The 23,663-nt window shown below is 39.1% G+C and overlaps 1 protein-coding gene across 1 annotated transcript; it reads left to right on the top strand.

Annotated features, from left to right (window-relative positions):
- zgc:110789 (Xan_ur_permease domain-containing protein) lies at window positions 1-8,465 on the top strand. The gene is made up of 12 exons (XM_037255020.1): window positions 1-226; window positions 954-1,094; window positions 2,557-2,714; window positions 3,917-4,076; window positions 4,425-4,606; window positions 4,961-5,081; window positions 5,705-5,861; window positions 5,940-6,193; window positions 6,269-6,433; window positions 6,817-6,925; window positions 7,034-7,129; window positions 7,686-8,465. Exons 1-12 carry the CDS (start codon window positions 182-184, stop codon window positions 7,958-7,960), a joined length of 1,863 nt encoding a protein of 620 aa, XP_037110915.1. The 5' UTR covers window positions 1-181; the 3' UTR covers window positions 7,961-8,465.
- The last annotated feature ends 15,198 nt before the right edge of the window (window positions 8,466-23,663 follow it).

Here is a 23,663-nt window from a genome sequence, read left to right as displayed (position 1 = left end):
ATGAGCAGAGTCTCGTGTTTGAACTTTGATACCTCCTTCTTACACTGCCCAGCTCTCCCTCCCACCTCCCTACATGATCATTTCTTCACTTCTCCCCAGTTGCAGTCCATTCCCTCCCAGCTAATTGTTTCTAAGTTTTGCTCTTATTTGTTTGATTTTGTGACAGCCTCCTGAAGTAAAGATGGCTCCAGAAAAGGAAAGCAATGGTGACAACTACGCATTTGCAGTGAGTAGATCATTTATTTCCTCTTCCACAACATTTTTTAAGCAATTATTTCCTCATACGCATTTATACTTAATCAAACACTGGATGTGAAAATGAAACAGTTAAAAGTAACAAAAGTGTTCTATCTATATCTATATCCATATATCTATCTGTCCGTCTGTCTGGCCCGCGGGCTAAATTTGACCCGCAGTGTTATTGTGTGTATGAATTTGTACGTGTGTGTGTGAGTGTGTGTGTGTGTGGGTGTGCGTGTGTGTAACTTAAAATTTTCTCATCCATCAATGCCCTTAAGGGTGGGTGGGTTGGTGTGCGTGCGTGTGTATAACTTAAAATGTTCTCATCCATCAATGCCCTTAAAGGTGATGTGTGTAAAGGAGATAATAATAATAATAATAATAATAACAATAATAATAGTAATAATAATAATAACAAGTATATTATAATCTATCTATCTATCTATCTATCTATCTATCTATCTATCTATCTATCTATCTATCTATCTATCTATCTATCTATCTATCTATCTATCTATCTATCTATCTATCTATAACATGTATATTATTATTATTATTATTATTATTATTAACGGAGATAAAAATAATATTCTTTGGAAATTTGTGATTGTTGACTGCGAGAAAGTGTTCACAGTTTGTTCAGGTATTAGTTATGCACACACTACACAATAAGCAGTATTTCTGAGATTATGATCTTTTTGTTTACATTCGAGCTTGAAAGCCGCGTCTGTGAGTTACATGAAACCAAACATGGAGAGGACGTTGACACTCCAATGGACGAAGAGGGAAGCAAGTTGGCTTATTGCGTAACAGATGTACCGCCTTGGTACTTGTGTATCCTTCTTGGTATTCAGGTATGTCAACAAAACCACGCACCCAAACAAAAGCATTAGAAGACAAGACAATGAAAACCTTTTGTCAAATGAGGCATCATGTTACTTAATGTCTTCTTCGTGGTTTGTTAGACTTGCTTGGTTTTTCTAGTATATGTGGACCTAATGGTGAAATTCGTTTCAGTCACAGTTGGGATGTTGCCGTCAAGAAGTGCTTGCCTTATGTGTTTAGCAAACTTTCCCATTAAGATGTATGTAAAATGATATTACCGTAATTTTCGGACTATAAGTCGCACCGGAGTATAAGTCGCACCAGCCATAAAATGCCCAAAAAAGTGAAAAAAAACCATATATATGTATATAAATCGCTCCTGAGTATAAGTCGCCCCCCCACCCAAACTATGAAAAAAAACCGCGACTTATAGTCCGAAAATTACGGTAGCTTCTATAGGTATACACATACTCATCTATTTTCTATTACGCTTTTCCTCATTAAGGACCAGTACCCATAATGTATAGAATGTTTGTTTGTTTGTTTGTTTGTTTATTTACTCATTCGTATTTTTGCAGTGGAGACAATATTGCAGGTTTATCAGGATTTTTTTTTTAACGGGAATACATTTCAAATGCATTTCAATGGGCATAAATTATATGCAGATTTTTATTTGCAGGCTGACCTAGTGCCCATCCCCCCAAATGAACAAGGTCCACTGTATATTTTAGTTATAAAATCACCATTCACCACTAGATGACTGACATTACTTCATTGTGCTTGCAATTATACTACCGTAATTTTCGGACTATAAGTCGCGGTTTTTTTTCATAGTTTGGGTGGGGGGGGCGACTTATACTCAGGAGCGATTTATATACATATATATGGGTTTTTTTCACTTTTTTGGGCATTTTATGGCTGGTGCGACTTATACTCCGGTGCGACTTATAGTCCGAAAATTACGGTATATTACAAAGTGAGCCAGTGTATATATATATAAAACCAAAAATATAAAATAAAAATAATACAGGGGGTCCTCAGTTTACGACGTCTTCAAGTTACGCTGGTTTGTGTTTACGACACACGTCTCTATTAGTTTTTATATTAGGAAGACGGCGTTACCCACTCACGTTATACATACGCAGTTTTAGACTGCCGTGTCTCGCGTGTGTTATCATCTTCATTATGGTATTATGGCTTTATTACTGTTCCGATTTTTATTTTCTTACTTTTATTACTGTACTGTTTCATTTTATTACTATTAATACAGTTTTATTACTGTTCCAATTTATACTGAAATTCGGTTTACATCGCATACGTAGGAATGGATCGACGTCGTAAATCGAGGACCCCCTGTATATCTATACATACAAAATTATTCATACCCCTGGGGTAACTTTGCACTTAACTGTGTATATATTGCTTGTTCAATAATGTGCTTTTTAGCTGATGAACAAGGTCTCAAATTAAGTGTGCATTTTGTTTGTTCAGCACTGCTTGACAGCATTTGGAGGTATCATTGCCATCCCATTGATCCTCTCACAAGGCTTGTGTCTTCAACATGATGCCGTCACACAGAGTCACCTCATTAGCACCATCTTCTTCGTGTCTGGAATCTGCACTCTGCTGCAAGTTACTTTTGGCATCAGGTAGATAAGACTAAAAAATACGGTCTGCAACGTGTCAATGGCATTTTTCGTAAAGCTTTTGTTACTATTTGTCTGTCCATCCATCCCGTCCTTCCTGTCCATCCATCCATCCATCCATTTTTGGAACCGGTTTTGCCTCACACAGGTTTACAAGTATGGTGGAGTCTATACCAGCTGACTTTGGGCAGTAGGCGGGGCACACCCTGAACTGGTTGGCAGCCAATAACAGCTTTATATTTAATGTTAATTACTATTTGTTGAAAGAGTGATACATTATCATTTTCTTATGCCATTGCCACTAACAGCAGCTTGTGGGGATACATGAAGGCTCTCAGAAAATATCAAACAAATCAATTGAAATCTTGATTTTTTTAAATTTATTTCAAATAAGACTGGATGGATGAATGTTTTGCTCTCCATAGGTTCCCAATGCTCAGTTTTGGGTTGATTATTGTATTTTGCTTGGTGAGATGCATTGGATTGTTTGGTAGTTTGTGTTTTGATACTGGATGTTATTTTTGAAGAGCCATGAATTCGTAGGAAGTTTTACAATTGTAACACTTGCAGTGCAGTCCGAGTCATGCTGAATATTGGTGTCAGACCAGGATTAGGGAAAGAATTTCCCCAACTTACATATTATCAATAGAATCTTGTTCTCACTAAATCCACACTGCCTTGGCTCAGGGCCACTGGTGCATTTTTGTCTTTCCCTAAATGCTCAGGAGCAGATAAACATGGAACTTGAACAGTGCACATCGGGTTTCGTTTCCTGGTGTTGACATACAGTATGTTTATGGTTTACATTGTCCCGTACCAGCTTTTATAGTATATACTGTATATGCTATTTATGCACTTTGGTTGGATGCAATCTACTTTTTGTTGCCTTGTATTTGGAACACGCAATGATACTAAAGTTAAATCTAATCTAATCGATTGTAAACTACTTTCGGACTCGATGACATCTGTTTGTTGCGACACATGATAGGATGGGCAGAATGTTTACGTAACATTGTGAACATGTGCCCGGTTCAGGGTGTATCCTACATCTCATACATAGTCCAGCTAGCATAGGTTCCAGCAGCCTGTCCTCGGTGGATCAATATTATTACTAGTTTTCTCGTGTGTATCAAACAAGGCGTCCTTTCTATTTATCATTGGTGACCCCTGATCTATCGTAACCTATTTTCTCTTATGGTTCGCAGATTGCCAATTCTTCAAGGTGGGACATTCACATTGCTTGCACCGTCCATGGCGATGCTGTCAATGCCAGAGTGGACTTGTCCTGCTTGGACGCAGAACGCAAGCCTCGTCAATACATCTTCTAGTGAATTCATAGAAGTGTGGCAGACTAGAATGAGAGCAGTAAGTTAATTAGGGGACATAAGAGCTTTCAGTGCATATTGACCACAATGTGCTCTGTCAGTTTTGGTCTTGTTCAAACCAAACCAAACCACACCAAACCAAACCAAACCACACCAAACCAAACCAGTTAAGTTCCCTTCTTGTTTTACACACAATACAATTCTTTGAGAACAGAAAATACTCACTAGTGACTTAAACGGACTATTTCATTTTTTTTAATCGGAATGTTTAATTGGCATGGATGTGCAATAAAAAATGTTTTACCTTTTTAAATGAACCAAAAGTACAAATATCCGTTTGACTACTGACTTGAGGATCATACGTACACTGTACCCTGTTTGTGTCCAGGTGCAGGGGTCCATTATGGTGGGCTCACTCTTGCAAGTGTTCATTGGTTTCTCTGGACTGATTGGCATCTTCATGCGTTTCATTGGACCTCTCACCATAGCCCCCACCATCTCTCTCATTGGACTCTCTCTGTTTGACTCTGCTGGTGCCAGTGCAGGGAACCACTGGGGAATCTCAACCTTGTAAGTGATATGACTAAAGTCAGTTTGTAAAGTCTGTGCACTTTTGGACTTCATATGATCTGGGGTTTCTTTTTTTTAATTGTAATAATACCGTCGAGGTGTTCTTGAAATGTGTTTCCGATCAAATGCTTTTTTTTGTCAACGCGCATACCTCACACATTTGAATAAATGGTTCAGCTGTTCATTGAACTGTGGGGTAAATGCTTAATCTTCACTAGAAGCACAAGAGAAAATCCTATTAAAAGTTCAATGATCCAAGAGCCTACTGTAGTTGCAATACTTTATATTTTGTCAAATGCCTTCGAATCAAAAATGTACATTAATTATTGTGATATTTCTCTTTTCTTCATCCAGAACCACTGTCCTCATCATCATTTTCTCACAGTACCTTCGTCACATCCCTGTGTCTTTGCTGACGTACAGCAAGGATAAAAAACTACACTCCAGGCGTGTTTACATCTTCCAGATTCTCCCTGTATGTAAAATATTTTTAAATATCTTTCTTTTTTCACAGTATTTTTGTATTAAATCACTTCACTATTTTGGGGGGCAAGGGATAAGCTATTGTTAGGCAAACTGAATTGCAAAGCAAGCAGCAGAGGCGCTATTAATTCAGTCCATGCCAATTTGCAGTCTCGGGGCGGGGGCAAACATCAGGTAGAACTCGAAAGCAGGAGTTCAGAACATTTAGACAGAATCTGCCATCCCAAAAGTAACATTTAATTTCATTACATGACCCGCAGCTGATCATCACGCTAAATGCCCATCCCTACTTTGGAACCGCATTATAAGGCGCACCTAAAAACCTCAGATTTTCTCAAAAGCTGACAGTGCGCCTTATAATCAGATGCGCCTTATATATGGACCAATATTGAGCCACTACAGCAGGCGTGTCCAAAGTCCGGCCCGCGGGCCAAATGTATATGTCTTATATAAGGACAAAGTTTTAAAATGGGCCATTCATTGAAGGTGCGCCTTATAATCCGGTGCGCCTTATATATGGACAAAGTTTTAAAACGGGCCATTCATTGAAGGTGCGCCTTGTAATCCGGTGCGCTTTATAGTGCGGAAAATACGGTATTTTGTTTGTCCCTTCAGGTTCTGCTTGGAATCTCCTTGTCCTGGCTCCTGTGCTATATTTTAACAACCTACAGTGTACTTCCCTCTGATCCAGAGCAGTATGGCTACTTGGCTCGTACTGATCTCAAAGGCGACGTCGTGGGTAAAGCTCCTTGGTTTACATTCCCCTATCCAGGTAAGAACCCATGAGGTTGTACTCATTGAATGGGATTTCATGGAATTCCATATTATGAAGCCTCCACTTTTCACTTAGGTCAATGGGGGATGCCCACCGTGAGCGTGGCAGGGGTACTTGGCATTTTTGCCGGTGTGATTTCATCCATGATAGAGTCCGTTGGGGATTACCATGCCTGCGCCAGGCTATCGGGGGCTCCGCCACCACCTAAACATGCAATCAACCGGGGCATTGGGATTGAGGGGATTGGGTGTCTGCTGGCTGGAGCCTGGGGGACAGGAAATGGTACCACCTCATACAGCGAGAATGTGGGAGCACTCGGTATCACCAAGGTGAGTCATGCTGAATGTAGTTTGAATTGTGGACTGAATATAACATTCAAATGACTTTTTTCACTTCCTCCACAGGTTGGCAGTCGTATGGTGATTGTCGCTGCGGGTGTCTTCATGATTGTTATTGGTGTTTTTGGAAAAGTGGGAGCTATTTTTTCAACCATCCCAACACCTGTTGTAGGGGGGATGTTTATGGTTATGTTTGGAGTCATTTCTGCTGCAGGGATTTCTAATCTACAGGTGAGCACATAACATAAGTGTATAAAATATTTGTATTCTTGTGAAAGAGCGAGATGATTACATTTTTTTTCCTTTTACACTCGCCTACCAGCAAGATAGTATGATTGAGTCCAAAACAGAAACAACAACAGCAAATATTAAATCTTATTGAAGCCTGTAACAAAATATTCTCTGCATTTTTAAGCGGCTCAACAACAAAGGGAAAATTGTAGTTGCAACAAACCACACCTCCAGCTCACCCAAGATCCTGATGAGGATGATGGATGTATTTCAAGATTAATGAAACACACTGTGGCAAACTGTTCCCAAACAGACTGACATTTTGACAAGATGTTACAAGTTTGTTATATCGGAACCGTCAAGCAAATTTTTTTTTTTTTTAGTATTTAGATTTGAACTCATCTCGCAACATCTTCGTGTTTGGTTTCTCCATGTTCTCGGGTCTTGTCATACCAAACTGGATACTAAAGAACCCCACGGCAATTTCAACAGGTAACATTTAATTTCACGTTACTTAGAAAAATGATTCAAAAACACACATCAACACGCACACAAACACACACAATACAAATTGTGTCATGGTGTCACTGTGTTGTTCAGGTGTGACTGAGATAGACCAAGTGCTGCAAGTCCTTCTCACAACCAGCATGTTTGTTGGAGGTTTCTTTGGTTTCTTACTAGACAACACAATTCCAGGTAACACCGCACTCTATGACATGGGGTGATGTTTTTAGAATAACAAAAATCTGAAAAATGGCTTCACAGTGCCTCATGAAAATACAATGAGGCAATACTAAGAACTAAATTACATTTTTTTGTTTATATTTTGCATGAATATAGACAATAGACAATGTATTCATCATTGTGGCATTAACAAAAAATGACTCTAGAGAGAGCTATACAGCAAAAATAAACAAATCACAGTATTTGGTCACAATTAGCCCCGTGTAAGAAGTAAAACTACGTGTCAGTAATAGGGTAAATAGTTTCTTATAAAAGCCACAAAATGGCAGCAAAGCACTACCTTTGTCTAAATAAACCTCCCCAACTCACTTCTGCAGAGTCTCCTGGCACGAGAGCAATGTTATTCGGAACATAATAATAAAAAAAAAAGAATATATATATTTTCTAGTTAGAGCATCGATTCCCAAAACAAGGCTAGAATCGGGTGAATCCATGCGTTGAAAACTTATAAGCAAAGGTGTGTTTAGTATGGCGTGCACATTTCTTTCAATTCTTGCATGTTTAACAGGCACAAAGGAAGAACGAGGCATTCTAGCCTGGAACAAAGCGCACGAGGACAGCTCCTTCAACACACTGGAGAGTAAAGAAGTCTATGACCTGCCTTTTGGCCTGAGTGCTTCCTTGTCTTCTCTGCCATGGAGTCGTTACCTACCATGCTGCCCACCAACTGTGCCTAAAGGGCCTGATGGATGTAGAGAAGGCAGAACCACTCAGGAACCAAAGAAGGAACTTGGACATTCAGAGCCTTCACAGATCATTGTTGGAGTTGTTTCTAAGTTGTGAACTCGTATCAGCATCCCATTTTGGGGATTTTTTTTCAATACATGCAATGCCATGAGCGAAATCAGAATTCAATATTTAGTATTAGCTCACTGTGAAAGATGCTTTGTAATTTTTTGTAAACTATATTCATTCATATAATCTATATTTAATGTCCCAACATTTTTGATTGTATTATTAGTCTAATAAATGTTTATTGTATTTAAGAATTTATTTGTTCAATATGATCAGAGAATCATTTACAATACTAATGCTTTGTTTATTTCGGCTAGTTCACCATTGTCACCATTCATCACAATTTTATTTCATGCACTGTTAACACATGACTTGCTGAAATGGGCAATGGAATGAAGTAATTTTGTTTGTCTAGTACCGCCCTGATTCCAACCATCAATTTACATCACTTAGCTCCATAATTACACATCCTATATGTTACTTTTGCAACCACAAAAAGAGTGATATTCTAAGTTGTATACAGTCTTTATAATAAAGGTTTATGAGATAGCAATGCAGTCTTTTTATCTAGGACACCAGCTCTGCTTGGAATGTTAGATATAATACAAGCAGATGTAGTCATAATTACTGAGAGATTTCATCTTTCACCTCAATACTGATATTGTTTTAGCAATGAACTCTTCACCGTTTTGTTTTTAAGACCTTCAAATGCACAAACATTATTATTTCAGTGTGGCGATCTCCACAAAGGGAGGCCTCCTTTTTGATTCTCCTCCTGTGGACAAATTTGTATCTTTAAGGTGAAGCCCCCTCTTCCATACCATCTTTCGTCCAAAATTCTGATTGCATAGATATTAAAGGGATTATCCAACGTCAATAGATAATCCTGTATTTTTCCAAAATTGGCGATTAGACTCCTGCTGTTGCAATGAATTATGGGCAGCTTTCCATCCAAAACGATGCGGCGGTTGAGCTGACGTGGTATTCGCATTTGCCCATTTCATTACAGTAGTCATGGTAGTCCGAATCAACATCTTAGTTCATGTTGAATGGTGATTTGTTTCCAAGTTTATTTTGTCATAACGTGCAGCCAAATCCCTCAGTTCTTGCAGTTTACTATGTGATGATTTGATTGTGGCATGAGCTCATGGATTTTTTTTTCATAGGGCCAGACATATCTAAATTTACAAATTTGTCCAACTCCTCCAGCACTCTGATCTGAACCGGTCTGGTATTCACAGGACATGATCCGTTTGGCTTTATGTAGATTTTGCAGTTGGACGTCCAAGTCCCTTGTATCTTGCCTTCCTTCTTCATTTGATGGGCTTACCAAGCATTAGATGCATTTTGTTTACTGAGATTCTCGTTTGTATAAACATTTGATCCCTTCATAGTTTTCCCCCTGTTTCAGTAAAGCAATTTTGTGCTTTCTGCTTGTGAATCACAGTAGCATGGTGTGATTGTCGCTGACTCGACTACCGGTGACTCCTCTCTTGAGAAGCAGGTGACATGAGTCCACATTTGCGATATCCAGTGTTATATTTTTCGGTGTCAAGAACTCCACTACTTGTTTTTCCACAGATTGATTGTCCTCATCATCCACATTGCTTGGGTGTCTCAGTGACCCGGCATTGCTTCTAGGTGCGATCTTGAGACCAGTGAGAATCGCATCATTGATCTTATTCTGCTGATCAAGCTCTTCCACTCTGCCGATGAGGGTTTTAATCAGCTGATCCTTCTTGGCATTCTCATTTTTGAGGAATTGGATCCCCTCCATCCGAGCTTCTTTCCCCATCAGTCGCTTCTTGATTTCTTCAAGAGCATCGGAGGTTTCAGCTGATTTTTGATTTCTTCCAGACACTCAGCCGCTCTCTGCTCCTTTGCAAGATCCTTTTTTTGGCGGCATCACTCTTGGATTTTTGTGGATATAAAAGTTGGAGCTTTTCCGTGTGCGCAGTGAGTGATTTGTAACTATAAATAAAGCATGTATATAAAGTGAAAGTGTATAGCTGTGCACATAACCTAAACGTGGTTAAAAAAACACTGGATTTTTATCGAATTACTTTGTGCAAGATAACAAAAAATTCCAGCTCACCTGTTCAGTAACAGTGAAAGTTATTTGATAATTTTATGTGGATTCAATGCATTGCTCTTTAGGTGCACCTACGGAGTTGACCACTAGAGAGCCATATTCAGCCACATTACAAACTACATGAAGCTGACAAAAGTATTGAAGCGCTTCTAATTTTTATCCATTCATTCAGTGGTTGATTTTGCTCCCCACATAGGGACCGGCTCATCATTTCTGTTCTCATTCATCTCAAAGGTGTTTGATGGAGTTGAGGTCACTTCTACCATATCAATTAATCTTGCTAGAGAATTGTTCTAGAAATTAACATGAATTCCCGCAGTTCAATAAACCTAACGTGTATAACTTGGGACTCAGGGAGGAAATCAGAGCCATACTTCAAGAGAATCTTCACTTACACAGGCAGCTCATATAATATGCATTCAAGGAACACAAGGCCTTTGTGCAATTACTATTTCATGGTTTGAAACTTTACTTTTAAGCCATGTCCTTTTAAAAACAAAACTTCAAACATCAGTTTGAATAAAAAAAATGATACCTAAAAAATATTTGTGCATCATTAAAATTGTTCTGTGACTGTCAATGTCATCTGTTTATTTTAGATATGAGACACTGCAATTAGCTGCATGAAGTAGAGCTTACAATAAATGTCTGACTGTTTCGAAGAGACTTCATCCAACTTGTGAGTAAAAATAATACAGTGGGAACAGAGCAAGCTCACAACTGTACAAAAGGAAAGGCAAATTACATGTTTATTGCATGTTCATTGCTTGAAAAGTAATCATCACCGCTGAATTATACGCTCATGTTTCAATACAGATTTTAGGATCATAACCAATTGTACACTATGTAAGGTTGCCAGGCCAAACAACGAAGTGTATGCTATGACCTCGGTCAGTTCTTGCTCTCAAGAAGAAAAAGAAAGCACTTTACAGAGTCAAGCACTAAGCAAGAACATGTACTGATGTCGCCACTGACCTCAGCTCCTCTGACATCTTGGGTCCAATATTCTTTATCCAATATCCTTTGTATTTGTAAACAAAAATGAAAAGATCATTTTCACAGATGTGAAACTGGCACTGATGTTTAAGACTCAATGAGGAAGTACTCAATGTGTCATGCGATGTGAGCTCCAAAGCAGGAAAAAGTGACAGGGATATTCCACTGAATGAGTTCTGTTACACGCAAAGTGATGATGTGAATGTTCAGTGACGATAATTGATGATGGTGTTGTATCGTATTGGGAAAAAACTCAATGATATGGAAATGAAAACAAATACAGAAAGCAGAAAGAGCAATGTGGTTATATTTCAGGTCCCTGTATTTTGACACCAGAGTAAGGAAAACGCTTCCAGCTAAACTTTTGGTGATGCCATTCAAGTCTATAACGTCTTGATTCGGACTACACTGCAGTCATCCTTTTTCTGTACTGCTTGTCCTTTTTAGGACTTTGAGCAATCAGGAGCCTATCGTCCCAGCTACATTTGGCCGAAAGCTGTAAGTCGCAGTGAACAAACGATTAACATTCCTACTCATATTCAAATCCATAAATAATTTAAAATCTTCAATTAACCTAACAAACACTTTTGGAACACAGGGGGAAGCCAGAGCTGAGGCTGGAGCACTAAACCTCAAAGCTCAGAGACACAATTACCACTATTCCACCATTCTGGCCCTGGACCACACTCCAAATGTACATAAAAGAGACCCAAACAGCTCCCCAGAGGTCCAACTCATTGTGGTTAAAAAAAAAATACTAACCAAGGACAAAACCTCAAACAGATCTGAGATTTGGTGTGAGGCTACCATTTGTCTACACCACTTGAAATGAGAGCATGAGAGAAACAAAGAGAGAGCATAAAAAGCAAACTTCAACAGGGCCAAAATGTTAACATTGAATTTATTTTCTTCAGTATGATATCAAGGTAAACTGAAAAATGTTGCACTTACTGACAGAAATGAATCATGTGTGAACACACCGTCTTATGCGAATAGGATTTGTACAGTCACGGGAATCATTCCTCCCTCGCACGCAACGTAGTTTACAGAAAGACATTTGTGGGTTGGCTCACGCATTCTGTGGGCTGACCTCAAACGAGGTCTGCACTAAAACCAGTGTTTGGTCCTCTTTGCGAGCAGGTATTTAGCTCTTACTGAAAATGACTGTCTTGAGTGGATTCATATTGTCAGTGAGCAAATCATTGCCCTTATTTAGCCTGCGTCATGTTCCTCCTTCTCACTCAGACCAGATGTGCGAGAATACCATACTTGCAAAAAAAAGTGCAACTTCAACACATGAATACAATTACAAAGAGCACGTCTATTTTAAGAGATAGCAACACTTTATTATAGAAAATGAGACAGTCTGCAGCAATGTATACAATCAGGAGCCAAAAGAAGTCCAAGTCCAAAATTACACACTGCCACAGCCAGCTGCTTGAAATCAATAGGATCCCTCTCGTGATAAGAGAGAAACTGCTATTTTGTAATTTTGTCCCTAAGTATGTTATTGTCACTTTAGGGGTAAAATGGTTTGTCACTGAGGTGGTACTCTGACAGCTTCCATCTTGACAAGAACAGACCCTCTGACCCCAGAACATGTAAAAATGACTTCTATGGCGTCAAATCGTTTCGCAGGGTACATTGGTGTAAACTGCAATCGGCACTTCATCATGAAGATTTGCAATGACTTTCAGAAAACGCTACTGGCCATTTTATTGCCTGTTAGAAGGAGCAAACACCATCAGCGCAGTATGTGGTAAACACTTTATTTAAGTACGCACTGTTAAGGGAGCACCCAAACATGCATTTGTCTTAATTTTACTGAAGTGTGTCGCTTGTCAGACTAAATGACCCCAGTGAAACCGTGCCCATTACGTCTTGTCCTTTTTCACTCATCATGTTTAATGGCAGTGTGACCCTGTGGGAGGGTTTTCAATTTAAGATTGCTTTATTTCAAAGAATGCATCAGCATAGATTCAGCCGGCACAAAATTTACAGTGCTCTGAAAGAGTATTCATACATTCAACCTTTTTACATTTTCTGACCCTACAATCACAAACCTTAGTGCATTTTGTTCAGAGGCGCTGTGTCTAAGAACATTTTATAGGCAACTTAAATCACATGGTTTTAGCATGACTCTAGACTAAAATATATTTGTACTTTTTTCTATAAAATTTCCTCCTAAATCTTTACTGTATTTTCAATGAGTCTTTTAGTTTACTTTTTTCTAAAAACTAAAATGATATATATATGTATATATTAGAACAAAACCACAATGATAACTCATTGTTCAATTAAGAGCTGTCAAACAAAATAAAAAGCCCACAATTACATAGGGGAAATGTTTTTTTTGCTTTGGCTATTTTGTTGTTCAATATGCAGTGAGTGAAAATGATGAATAATCTTTATCATGTGGTTATTGCCACCTACTGTTTGACACCACCACCATATCCAAGTTTATGCATCCAAAAGTAACAGCAACTGGGGCAGTGGAAAACCATAAAACCTTTGGGATCGGGAAGAGTCACGAGAGCTTTTCCCTCATGATGCACATGATGAACATCTGGAATACTTCTCTTTCCTGCTGTGCAATCTATCTACGTATTTCAAGCTGCTTCTGCATGTGTCAAAATGCGAATGTATTTCCACAACGTCAGCACATTACATTTAAAGCGTATATAAACATATAAACACGCTCACAGGAACGCATATATATATATATATATATATATATATATATATATATATATATATATATATATATACACGCACACATTTATATATATATATATATATATATATATACACGCACACATTTATCTTTTATACATATACATTATTTTTACCCACCACTTTGTCATGCTGGTTGGCTATCACCAGTTGGACCTTCAACTGGATGTTCCCAACCACCGTTACTGCGTCCTGCTACCTGTGAGCTTTTAATGTTTTCCCTTGATTGTATTTTTCTATTTTTTTCAGGAATTATGTACTGTTTTTTAAATTGAATTCACGGGGCTGACTATGTTGTTTGTATTGAAGAGCGACAGTCAGGAAGACACAATCATTTTTCTCTCCCTTCTCTGTGATAAATCTAATGCACATACTGCAAAGATGGAAAGAAACAAAAACATCATCGACTGGGCCCGAGTTGTGAGCAAGGGTCAGCTGAGAAAATTGATCCAAGATGATTTCTTTGTGCTATCCAAAGTTTATGTCATGTCACAATGTGTAGTTCAGAAATAACAGACATGCTAATGTCAAGGGAGCTCTAGTGTCATCCTATTCTAAATGCTCGCGAGCAGAATCAAAAACAGATCTCTGGGCGGGGAATTCCACGCACCTCAGCTGTTCTAGGTTTTTCATCTGCTTTTTGTATCTCATCTCTCAACTCGGAGTGATCACGTATGAGGTCTGACAATCGGCATCTTGATAATGAGGAGAAAATGAGAGGAGCAGAAGCCATAGACAGAAATATCTGTGCTTCTCCTCTCTTTTTACTTCAAAGATCTATTCCCCTGCTGCACCAGACTTAAGAGCACGAAGCTGCACTTACAGCATGCCTCCACGCTGCCAAGGTACAACGTTGTCTGGGACACGCTCGCCACTTTGTCACCCATGAGACAGACTGACAACCCTAAAACTGAGGATTGAACAGATGAGGACAATTACGCATATATTTTATGACTGACCCTGAAAATGAGTTAGCGTTAAATTATGCTGATTATACACAATTTAAACAAGTGGGGTCACATTTGGTCACCAGTCCACCATGTGATGTGACCCTTCGCCATGATGACATCTCTGGGAAATAAGCAATCTCCCAGACATTCAATCATGTAATGACTCTATGGTACTGGTATGCAACTTTATAATTGTTAGTGTGGCCGTTTGATTTTAGTCGATCCCACAGAGACATGCATTTTCCTTGAGGGACTATTTTTGAATGAAAATCCAGTAAACCAAAGACAGTTTTATATGCAAATTAAAACCTTGAAATACTGGAAGACTCGCTTTTCCGATTGGTGGTCAAAGACATGACATGGACTTCAATACAGGCGGCTAAATGAAGCAACCTATGATCGAGATACTTCTCTAAAATTAAAAACACACTGGTCACTCGCATTCTTGTGGCTGGGCTAGAGGCTTGTTTTCAAGAGTAGAAACTCTACTTCTGTCCTATTAGTGTCAGCAAGATATTATTTAACATCTTCCTCCAGACCCCAAAAGGATATTTATCTACAAATGTAAGTCCTGAGGATGCGTATTTAAAAAATTGGCACTGTACGATGATTTTTCAACAACCCCCCAGTGTGTAATCACTACAAAGGCCATCCAAGCGCCTTTACAATAATATCTGTGCAGATTTTCTGGATCTCACGCATCAATTGATGTAAATGAAAGAGGAGAATATGGATGCTTTTGAAGTGTCGCCGTTTGACTGCGATGGCATGACTTGTTGTTTTGTGCGTTAACGGGAAGCAATTTTGCAGTCAGCCTCGTTGTTATTGTTGAGTCAAGAATGTCGGTGCTGCTGAGCTGTCTGTGATGGCTACAAGCAGCAGGACCGCGAGGAACTTTAGCCCCCAATGCGGAGGACCACGAATGCGTCCTGGGAGAGATCGGAATGAGACTTGGCACTAATAATTTCACATTCATCCTCCTTTCAATCACAAACTCTAGAAGAAGATTTCCAAAGCTAAAATTGCTCCCATAGGCTCGTTGAACCCGCGCAAAAGTGCGAAACGTTTCACTTGAAAAAGACAAGACCAAACCAGAGCAAGCCAATGTATTCATTTCATTACTGATGGCGCACATGGAAAGTGGAATTAGTTTTTCATCCTCGCCTGTCATGTGAGAGTCCTCTGCTACTGTGACTGATCCTGATGTTTCAAAGCTGCTTAGCCAATGAGAACGGAGTCCAGCACAGGAATCACTAAGACTTTGTACAAGCTTGCCACATGAGCCTTTTTGGATTTTGTTTTGATCTCTGGTAGGATTAAATCTTAACGTTATAACTGCTCATGTGCATGTAAGATCGAAAATTGGCCTCAATTTTTAAATTATTAACTGCAAGTGCCAGGTTTTGGAAAAAAAAGCTACAATCTCTTTAGTTTTCATTCAAAACAGATGAATGTTTTTTTCTTACAAAAAACACTGAATTGCTGAATAGAATATGCCATGTGAACAAAAATATTGGGACACATGGCCATTAGACCAGCAACAAAAAGACAGAGACAGATTCCATTTTGGCATCCAAGAACATGTGTGAAGTCAACTATCCCCAATGTTGAACCCAAAAGAGGGCTCGATTGGATCAAGATCAGGCTTCTGAAGTTCATCCAAGCACGCCATAATGAACTTTGCTTTGTGCATCAGGGCAAGGTCATGCTGGAAGAAAAAAGGGCTTTCCCCAAACTCTTCCTGCCAAGTTGAGAATGCTGTTGAAGTGACTAGTCTCAATACTTTTGTCCATATATCAAATGTTTGTATTCTACTTTTACAGGGTCATGGGTAACTGTGTAGTCTCATTATGTGGTTTGGAAAACTTGGGCTCATTTGACATTTTTATTGAGTGTTTTTTTTCCATGAAATGCAATTATTGTCTGCAGACTGTTGGATTAGAACTGACTTTTATTTATTTCTCTGTACACATTCTGTGTCCTTATCCAAGCCGCATAATCTGTTCATTTCGTGCTCTCATACCATATTTACATTGGCACAAATCAGGAAATTGTTGTGTGTGGTAAATATACCAGACACCTTGTTATCTCGATGCAGCTGAAAGTAACAAAGTAAACACACAGCGTTGGTACAACAGTTGAACAAACAAGCAAAAGATACAACACCGGCTCGTCAGTTGGAAATATGTCCTTCCATGCTTCAAAAGTGCGTTGTCTGATGCATAAAAGGGTTGATATATTAGTGTGGCGGAATAAGCTTTGAGCAATTTATGGTCAGTGAGGCCAGATGAGAAGGTTGAGGTTGTGCGTGTGTACTTTCCCAAGAGATGACAGTTGTAAAAGCTTACTTAAACTGACAGAAGGTTGCATTAAATCATTTATGGCAGGGAGCCACTCACTGACAATCACATTAAACAGGAAGACATTCTTTTGTATGTTTTCTACCACGTCTGAACAATCCAATTGACACTTTTAAACTAAAAGCTAAATTCCTGATATTGCCACAGTCACAGCATAAAAATAAAATAACCCATTCAAAACGTTGCTGACTCGCTACTCATGTCGATTTGATCCCAACGCAAATCTAAGTGCAAAACAACCCAGAAAGATGGGTCAGATGGGCTAATTGGTCCTTTTTTATTTTTTGTATCCATCTGGTTTAGAGCATACATACCACACACTAACCGTGCTTCTACAAACCTTGCAGGATCTTAAAATATTGAAATGTAACACAGTGTTTATTACGTAGGCGTGACTCATTTGGATTCTGACCATGTCTGATTTGTAATTACCACAATAGCTTGAAGTAATTTAACATCAAAGCTGTTTGAACAACCCAGGAGCAATAAATATCCCATACTCCCCCTTTAAATTACACAAGATTACTTGTAACACATCTAAATCATAGCCATGGAAAATTTGTTAATGCAGTTTTGGTTGAGGCAGACGACCACCCCTTCGCTGAAGTTTATTCTTCAGAAGAAGGGAGTTTCCTGGCCTCAGCCTTCACAAAACTTGCTCAGCTTACCAGGACCTAAGCCCCATTCCATGTGCAAAGTTTCTCGAGATACATTTCTAGACAAACATTTATGCTCACATTCACAGCTCTGCACTATTACGAATCTTCATTCAACCTAACATGCATTATTTTAGAATGTGGGAGGAAGCCAGAGTACCTGGAGAAAATCCATACAAGCACATGATGAGTTTTTGGTCCCATGCAACCATTCAATATTGATGCGGTACACCAAGTTGCTTTTAAGTTATTATGCAGATATAATGCATATTATATGTGCTCTCTGAAGCTTGAGGATATCCATTGAATTCTCCAAGGGAGGTGTGGCAATAAACACCCACCTCCTTCCCCACTTCGACTGACTATTGGTTTATTTTGACTGTCGCCCCTTTTCGCCACTGGACGGTTGCTGAATTTCATTGACATTTCACAGTCCAGTCGCCAGTGCGGCCTCTCAATGTGTGTGTGTGTGTGTGTGTGTGTGTGCATGTATGTGTACTCAGCTGCTTCGACTTGGCCCTTATATACTATATTTTGGAACATCTGTGTTTTGCTTCGGTTATCATGACAAACCCTGTAAAGCTTGATATGCAGTTCTTACTACGACTTGCTTTGAAAGCGACTGTCTTTTTAGTGCCAGTCCCTGCCCTTTGCTTGATGTTACACCTCTGATTAGATTTTTCTTTCAGATCACTGTGACAACCTCATTCTGCATCGGAGGTCTTTCATCTTCAGATAACGTGCATATATTATTTTACAGCATATTAAAGTAGAGAGGCGATATTTGCTATTTTTTAATTCATCGGCCGATACCTGTGTTTAGTAGCGCCGATCTAAAGTTGCATGGCAACACATCTTAATTAATTAATCAATCATGACTGGGCTAGACCCCGAATCACAACGCGTCATCTTGCCAAGAACATTCATAGAAGTGTATGCTTTCAAAATTTTGGGAACTTATCTGTCCTGATTGTACCACGGACTACCAAGTGAGGTCCATAGAGACCTTCTTGGATGACTTTGCTGTGGAAGAACTTGACCTTAACCGCTTTTAAAACAAGAACAGAAAAAGTGATACACGCCAGCATGTTGGTGAAAGAACGGAAACTGTCACTGGTGCAAAAGGGAATAACGCCTCATTTCATTCTACTGGTACTTATCTGCTTAAGCAGAGGTATGATAGCATTGTTGGCAATTTTTAGCAGTCAGACTAAAGCGGGGGTTTATATCGACCAGCCAATAAAAGTGAATTCCCTGTTGAATTTTTAGATGTGACAAAGCATCCCCAATGACTACCCCTGAAATCCTCCCCCAAATGCCCAAATAGCGATCAGCTCATTTATCATCTACCTACAGTGCGGAGACAGCATACAAATGAGGGAGAAGGCTCTCTTTGTGTGTGTGTGTGTGTGTTTCATGCTACAATCAAGACTGCTGGGAGAAGGAAATATTCCACTTAGAGCCAAATCTGTTTAGGATCTGTTGGACCAGTAGGCACATGTTTTTAACTTTCTTAAAATGTTAAGCACTGTGTTTAATTTTTCACCATACCTCATCAGGGAACGCATAAACTCTCCAACCTGTTCATTCTGAGTCGCCCAACTATGTTAGCTCCAAAAGAAGGAAGGCAGGTGCATATGTGTAATCGTCCCAAGGACTCAAACCCATGTCAGTCAGATATTACACACTTTGAGTGGAATTAATGACAGGGACGGTAATTGTTTTTGGAGTTATTTTTAAAATAATGACAAATGAAGAAGAAATGAGCTGCAGTTGTGTGAACGGCAACAGGTGGGCACTGGTTTATTGTGCCTTCTTACGTCAAGTGTCACTATATAGATGGCAGGGATATACATATTTTCTTTGTGTTACATTGGGGGAAAATCGGAGGTCTCTCTTGAATGTTTTATTCAATTGGATGAGGCCTTCAACCACTAATTGAGCCACGCGTCTATTAGAGCAGAGGCTACTATTTGAGGATATGAGCTACGTATGTTGAGCACTCCAAATAGCCACAAGCCAATTTCCTTTCTTTTTCCTGTGCTTCACTTTCCTTCCATGGCTCAGACTCTCAGTTATGGAAATTTATGATACTGAGGCACAGCAGGAAATTAGCCAACAGAAAGGGCACGTTTGCAAACTGTCCTCTGACACACCACCCACACAGTCCTAAATCGGGGTGTTATCCCCACCCATAAATCAACAAGGTCATTAAATCAAACAGCAGACATCCCATCTGCCCTTTTTCATCGCAGCGGTTTGTCTTCATCTTTATTCAATTAGAAGGATTATTGGCCCAGTATGACACGTTGATATTTCGACTGAAATGTCAGCGTGTGACCAAGACAGGAGATCAGGAGGCTGATGTTTACAATGACCACGTACTGATAAGGGACTACTTTCTGCTTATCTATGGATTCACCTGTTGTCATGAGCTCGGCAGAGCAAATGAACCCAGAACTACTCAGTCACAATTCTTCACAAAAACGTCCATATCACTTATTAACTGGTGTAGTATTTCCACGACCATTCTACCTCAACTACTTGTGGAAACTAGTGCGCTCAACTCCTATTTCTCAGTCCTAAACTTGCATGGATGGGAAAAATGTATTTGCTTTTTGTAATTATCACAACAAAAAATAGACCAAATTTTATTGTTGAGTGAATAAAGGGTTAGTTTCTTTTTGCATTTTTTATTTTAATGTGTGCCCAATGATTGGCTGGCAAGCAGTTCAGGTTGTCCCCTGCCTGCTACCTGATGTCTGCTGGGATAGGCTCCAGTTTGCCTGTGGGGAAAAGCGGTATGGATAATGGATAGATGGGCATTCTCCCCTGAAATTGATTGACATTTTTCAGTTATACTGCAACAACGGTATACTGCATCTTAACATGGAAATACAATCTAATTGTGACAAAAAAAAGATTGTGTTATCTTATTATCTTGCTGACTTAAAAAAGGTACCTCCCTTTTTGGCTTGAATCAGAAAATGGCAACCAGCTAAAAATGGCTGTTCTAGACATTTCTGGGACAAGTCAGGCCCCCTCTGGGCAGATTCAACCTTTTCACACATTTGAAAATCTGTGCTACACTGCCAGAAAGCATATTGTCAAAATTGCCATGGCCCCCTGCTGAAGTAGGCTTTTAGCTTTTTCTGAAGAGACACAGGGCCCCCGAAACTAGAACTAACCTTTTGGTGACCATACAGGCCAAAACTGTGGGCAATAGCAGTCTTTGCCGGAATACATGAATTGTAACATGATTGAAATGGGACTTTGCTTATGCAGAACACCAATTACGTCTGGTGTCATTCAATAAAACAAACATTGAAACCAAAAAACATTATAAGCATTTAAAAATCACAGAATGAGCAATAGGCCATTTGTTGTTGTTTTTGATACTCTGAAAGATGCTTAACAGAAACATTTTATTTTATATAGAGTGCAGCAAATAGATCATTCTGGATCTGTTCATATATTAGGATTATGCCTTTAATAGTGAAAGGAGGTCAGATGGATATTGATTTGGAGTAAACATGTCCATGGGGATACGTTGGGTTTCATCATATCATTTTATTATTATTCCACAGCATGTGATACCATCTGTGGAATGTGAATTTGTGAATACTAGGTTGCCTTTTTTTGTTTGCTTGTCTTTTAGAAATTATGCTCTCATAAACTTGAAGAGAATAATGCAATATGTCAATTGTGTTGAGTTTGTACAGGCTAGCTGTAATGTTTTTTGTGTTTAGACCTATGCAGTCGCAGATTCACAAAATATGACTATACCGGTAAATTTGTTCCTAATTTGTTTTGCATCTAGTGAGCTATAAAACAAGGCCTTTATTCTCCACATGCATAATGTTTTTTTCTTGTGTCCTTGTTATGTCATTTGCAAGGATCAAAGCCTGCACTTGAAGCCATATTTATTCCGCAATGAGTCAGATCTTCTGTCAGAGCTCTGATGGTCCCAATTTGTGTAAAATTGGCCACAAATTCAGTTTACGGGTGTGCTAAATAGGGTGAACATTGGTTAATCATTGGTCTTGGGGGAAAACATGTTCCTGTCTATTTCCTTATAGACACATTTCCAAGAGTAAATATGGTCGACCTATTTGTTTTCACATTGTGGGCACTGTTATGGCAATTATTAACGTGATTATAGGCTTCATATGGAGAAAAACACTGTTGATTGGATTAGCTGTCAAATTGCAGACATTTGGTCTACTCTGAAACAAAGAGAGCTGTTACTGCAGTCTATCTGTGAATGACAAGAAAATGGGCTCAAGCCAACAAGTCAGACAAGGCCAATAGTACTTAAAGCTGAATGGAAAAAGGTTAATGTGAAGCATCAAGTCAATATGATTCTTAATATAGATTGGGTGCAACAGAAATGTCACAGCATCATTTGGGTGTACAAAGTCTAGCTACAATCTTCTCTTAGTCACCATTACCGCACCACTGTACAGGAAAGAAAAAGCTGCTTTGCACCGCCTCTGTACGCAGGCTAATCTATAATGATGGATCTGAAATGTACATAGTTCCATTTTCTTCAGTAGGAGAAGAAGAGGGCAGACAAGCGTCTTTGCAGTCTGTTATTAGCATAATTGCATCATTAAGTGGGAATCCCTTTCACTCTTTGAAAGAGATGGTGGCTGGTCCTAGTTAAGAGAAAGACTCCACATGCCGAGGTTTGTAATGAGTGCCTGCTTCCTTATTAGTGCAAGATCCCTACGGGGCTTCTCCTCTGAATACATGGGGGGTACGATGCCTGTGAATGACAAATCTATGGTGTTTGGTGGAGTGGAGGCATTCAGGTGAAAGTTATTACACTTTTCTTCCCACACTCAGCTGCATTATTCAGCTTTAGTGTTCCCCCCCACAGGGACACTCCAAGGTCGATTGTATCTCTGCGAGTAAAGCGGTTCGCTGGTTTCTAAACTTGGGTTTGAAGAACCATTCCCAAACTGCTCTCTCCTCCAATAATGAGGACCCTCTCACAGAAATCCTGCCAGGTTTTGCTCTGAAACAAGAGAAGACTATGGGAAATGGTTGACTGAATGTGTGTTTAGAAGTGTGGGGTTGGTCTTGAATTGGCAACGGAATGACAAGTGTGAAAGGTGGTTTTATTTAAGCCAAGTGAGAAGGCAGTGTACTTTTCACAGGTGTTATTCAAGAAACAGAAAGGGAATTTGTAGGATTCCAACTGTTACAACTTGATTTGCATCGAATTCAAATTCAAAGCACAAAAAGGAGTTGTATAAAAATTCATTCACTTTTTATTCATTCATTTTGGGGGTTTTGCTAAGTTACATGGACAGCAGATTTGTGAGGGTGATATGATGGCAAAAGTGGAGGCTTTTTTTTTAATAATTTATAATTTGTATCTCAACCTTAGGTGCTCTTTTGGTTTAATACAGCCTGTTTGATAGCTTAATTCGTATCGAGTTTATTCTGGGTTTTACCATTTGGAATATTTGTCACCTCATACTGGCTCTCAACATGTTTGCAGTATCAATAACAGACTGCAAGAAAACATGCCAAAGCCTTCCTAAGAAGATTAAAATGTGTGATAATTTCCTTGTCCGCTCTTGGCTAAATGTAATAATGGATATTGAGCGATGAAATGATTCTCGCTGGACCAACAGAACATTTCTTTAAAGGTCTGGACAAGACTCCGTAGTGAAATGAGTGGTAAATACTTTACCCAATGGTAGGTGACACCTGGTTTCTATATACACAACACAAAGTACGCTGACCAGCTGAGAAAAGGAAAACCAATTTGAAAAAAAAAAAGAAAAATGAAGCAGCTTTATTAATTTCCTCTAATTTTCCTGCAACAGCAAAAAATATTTCCTAATCCCTTAGTTGACCACATATTCGCAAATGATCCCAAGATTGTAATGCTTGTCTGAAACACCAGATGTGGCCATTTTTTAAATAAACAAAATAGTCTTATGAGGTAGA

The sequence above is a fragment of the Syngnathus acus genome, chromosome 6 (assembly GCF_901709675.1).
Source record: "Syngnathus acus chromosome 6, fSynAcu1.2, whole genome shotgun sequence".
Classification (NCBI taxonomy): domain Eukaryota; kingdom Metazoa; phylum Chordata; class Actinopteri; order Syngnathiformes; family Syngnathidae; genus Syngnathus; species Syngnathus acus.
This window is presented reverse-complemented; position numbering and strand designations above follow the sequence as displayed.

Coding starts and splice junctions, on each gene's coding strand:
- zgc:110789 (XM_037255020.1), top strand. CDS start 182: ATGGCTCCAGAAAAGGAAAGCAATGGTGACAACTACGCATTTGCA. Junction 5,862..5,939: donor GTTTACATTCCCCTATCCAG/GTAAGAACCCAT, acceptor CTTTTCACTTAG/GTCAATGGGGGATGCCCACC. Junction 6,926..7,033: donor CCCCACGGCAATTTCAACAG/GTAACATTTAAT, acceptor TGTGTTGTTCAG/GTGTGACTGAGATAGACCAA.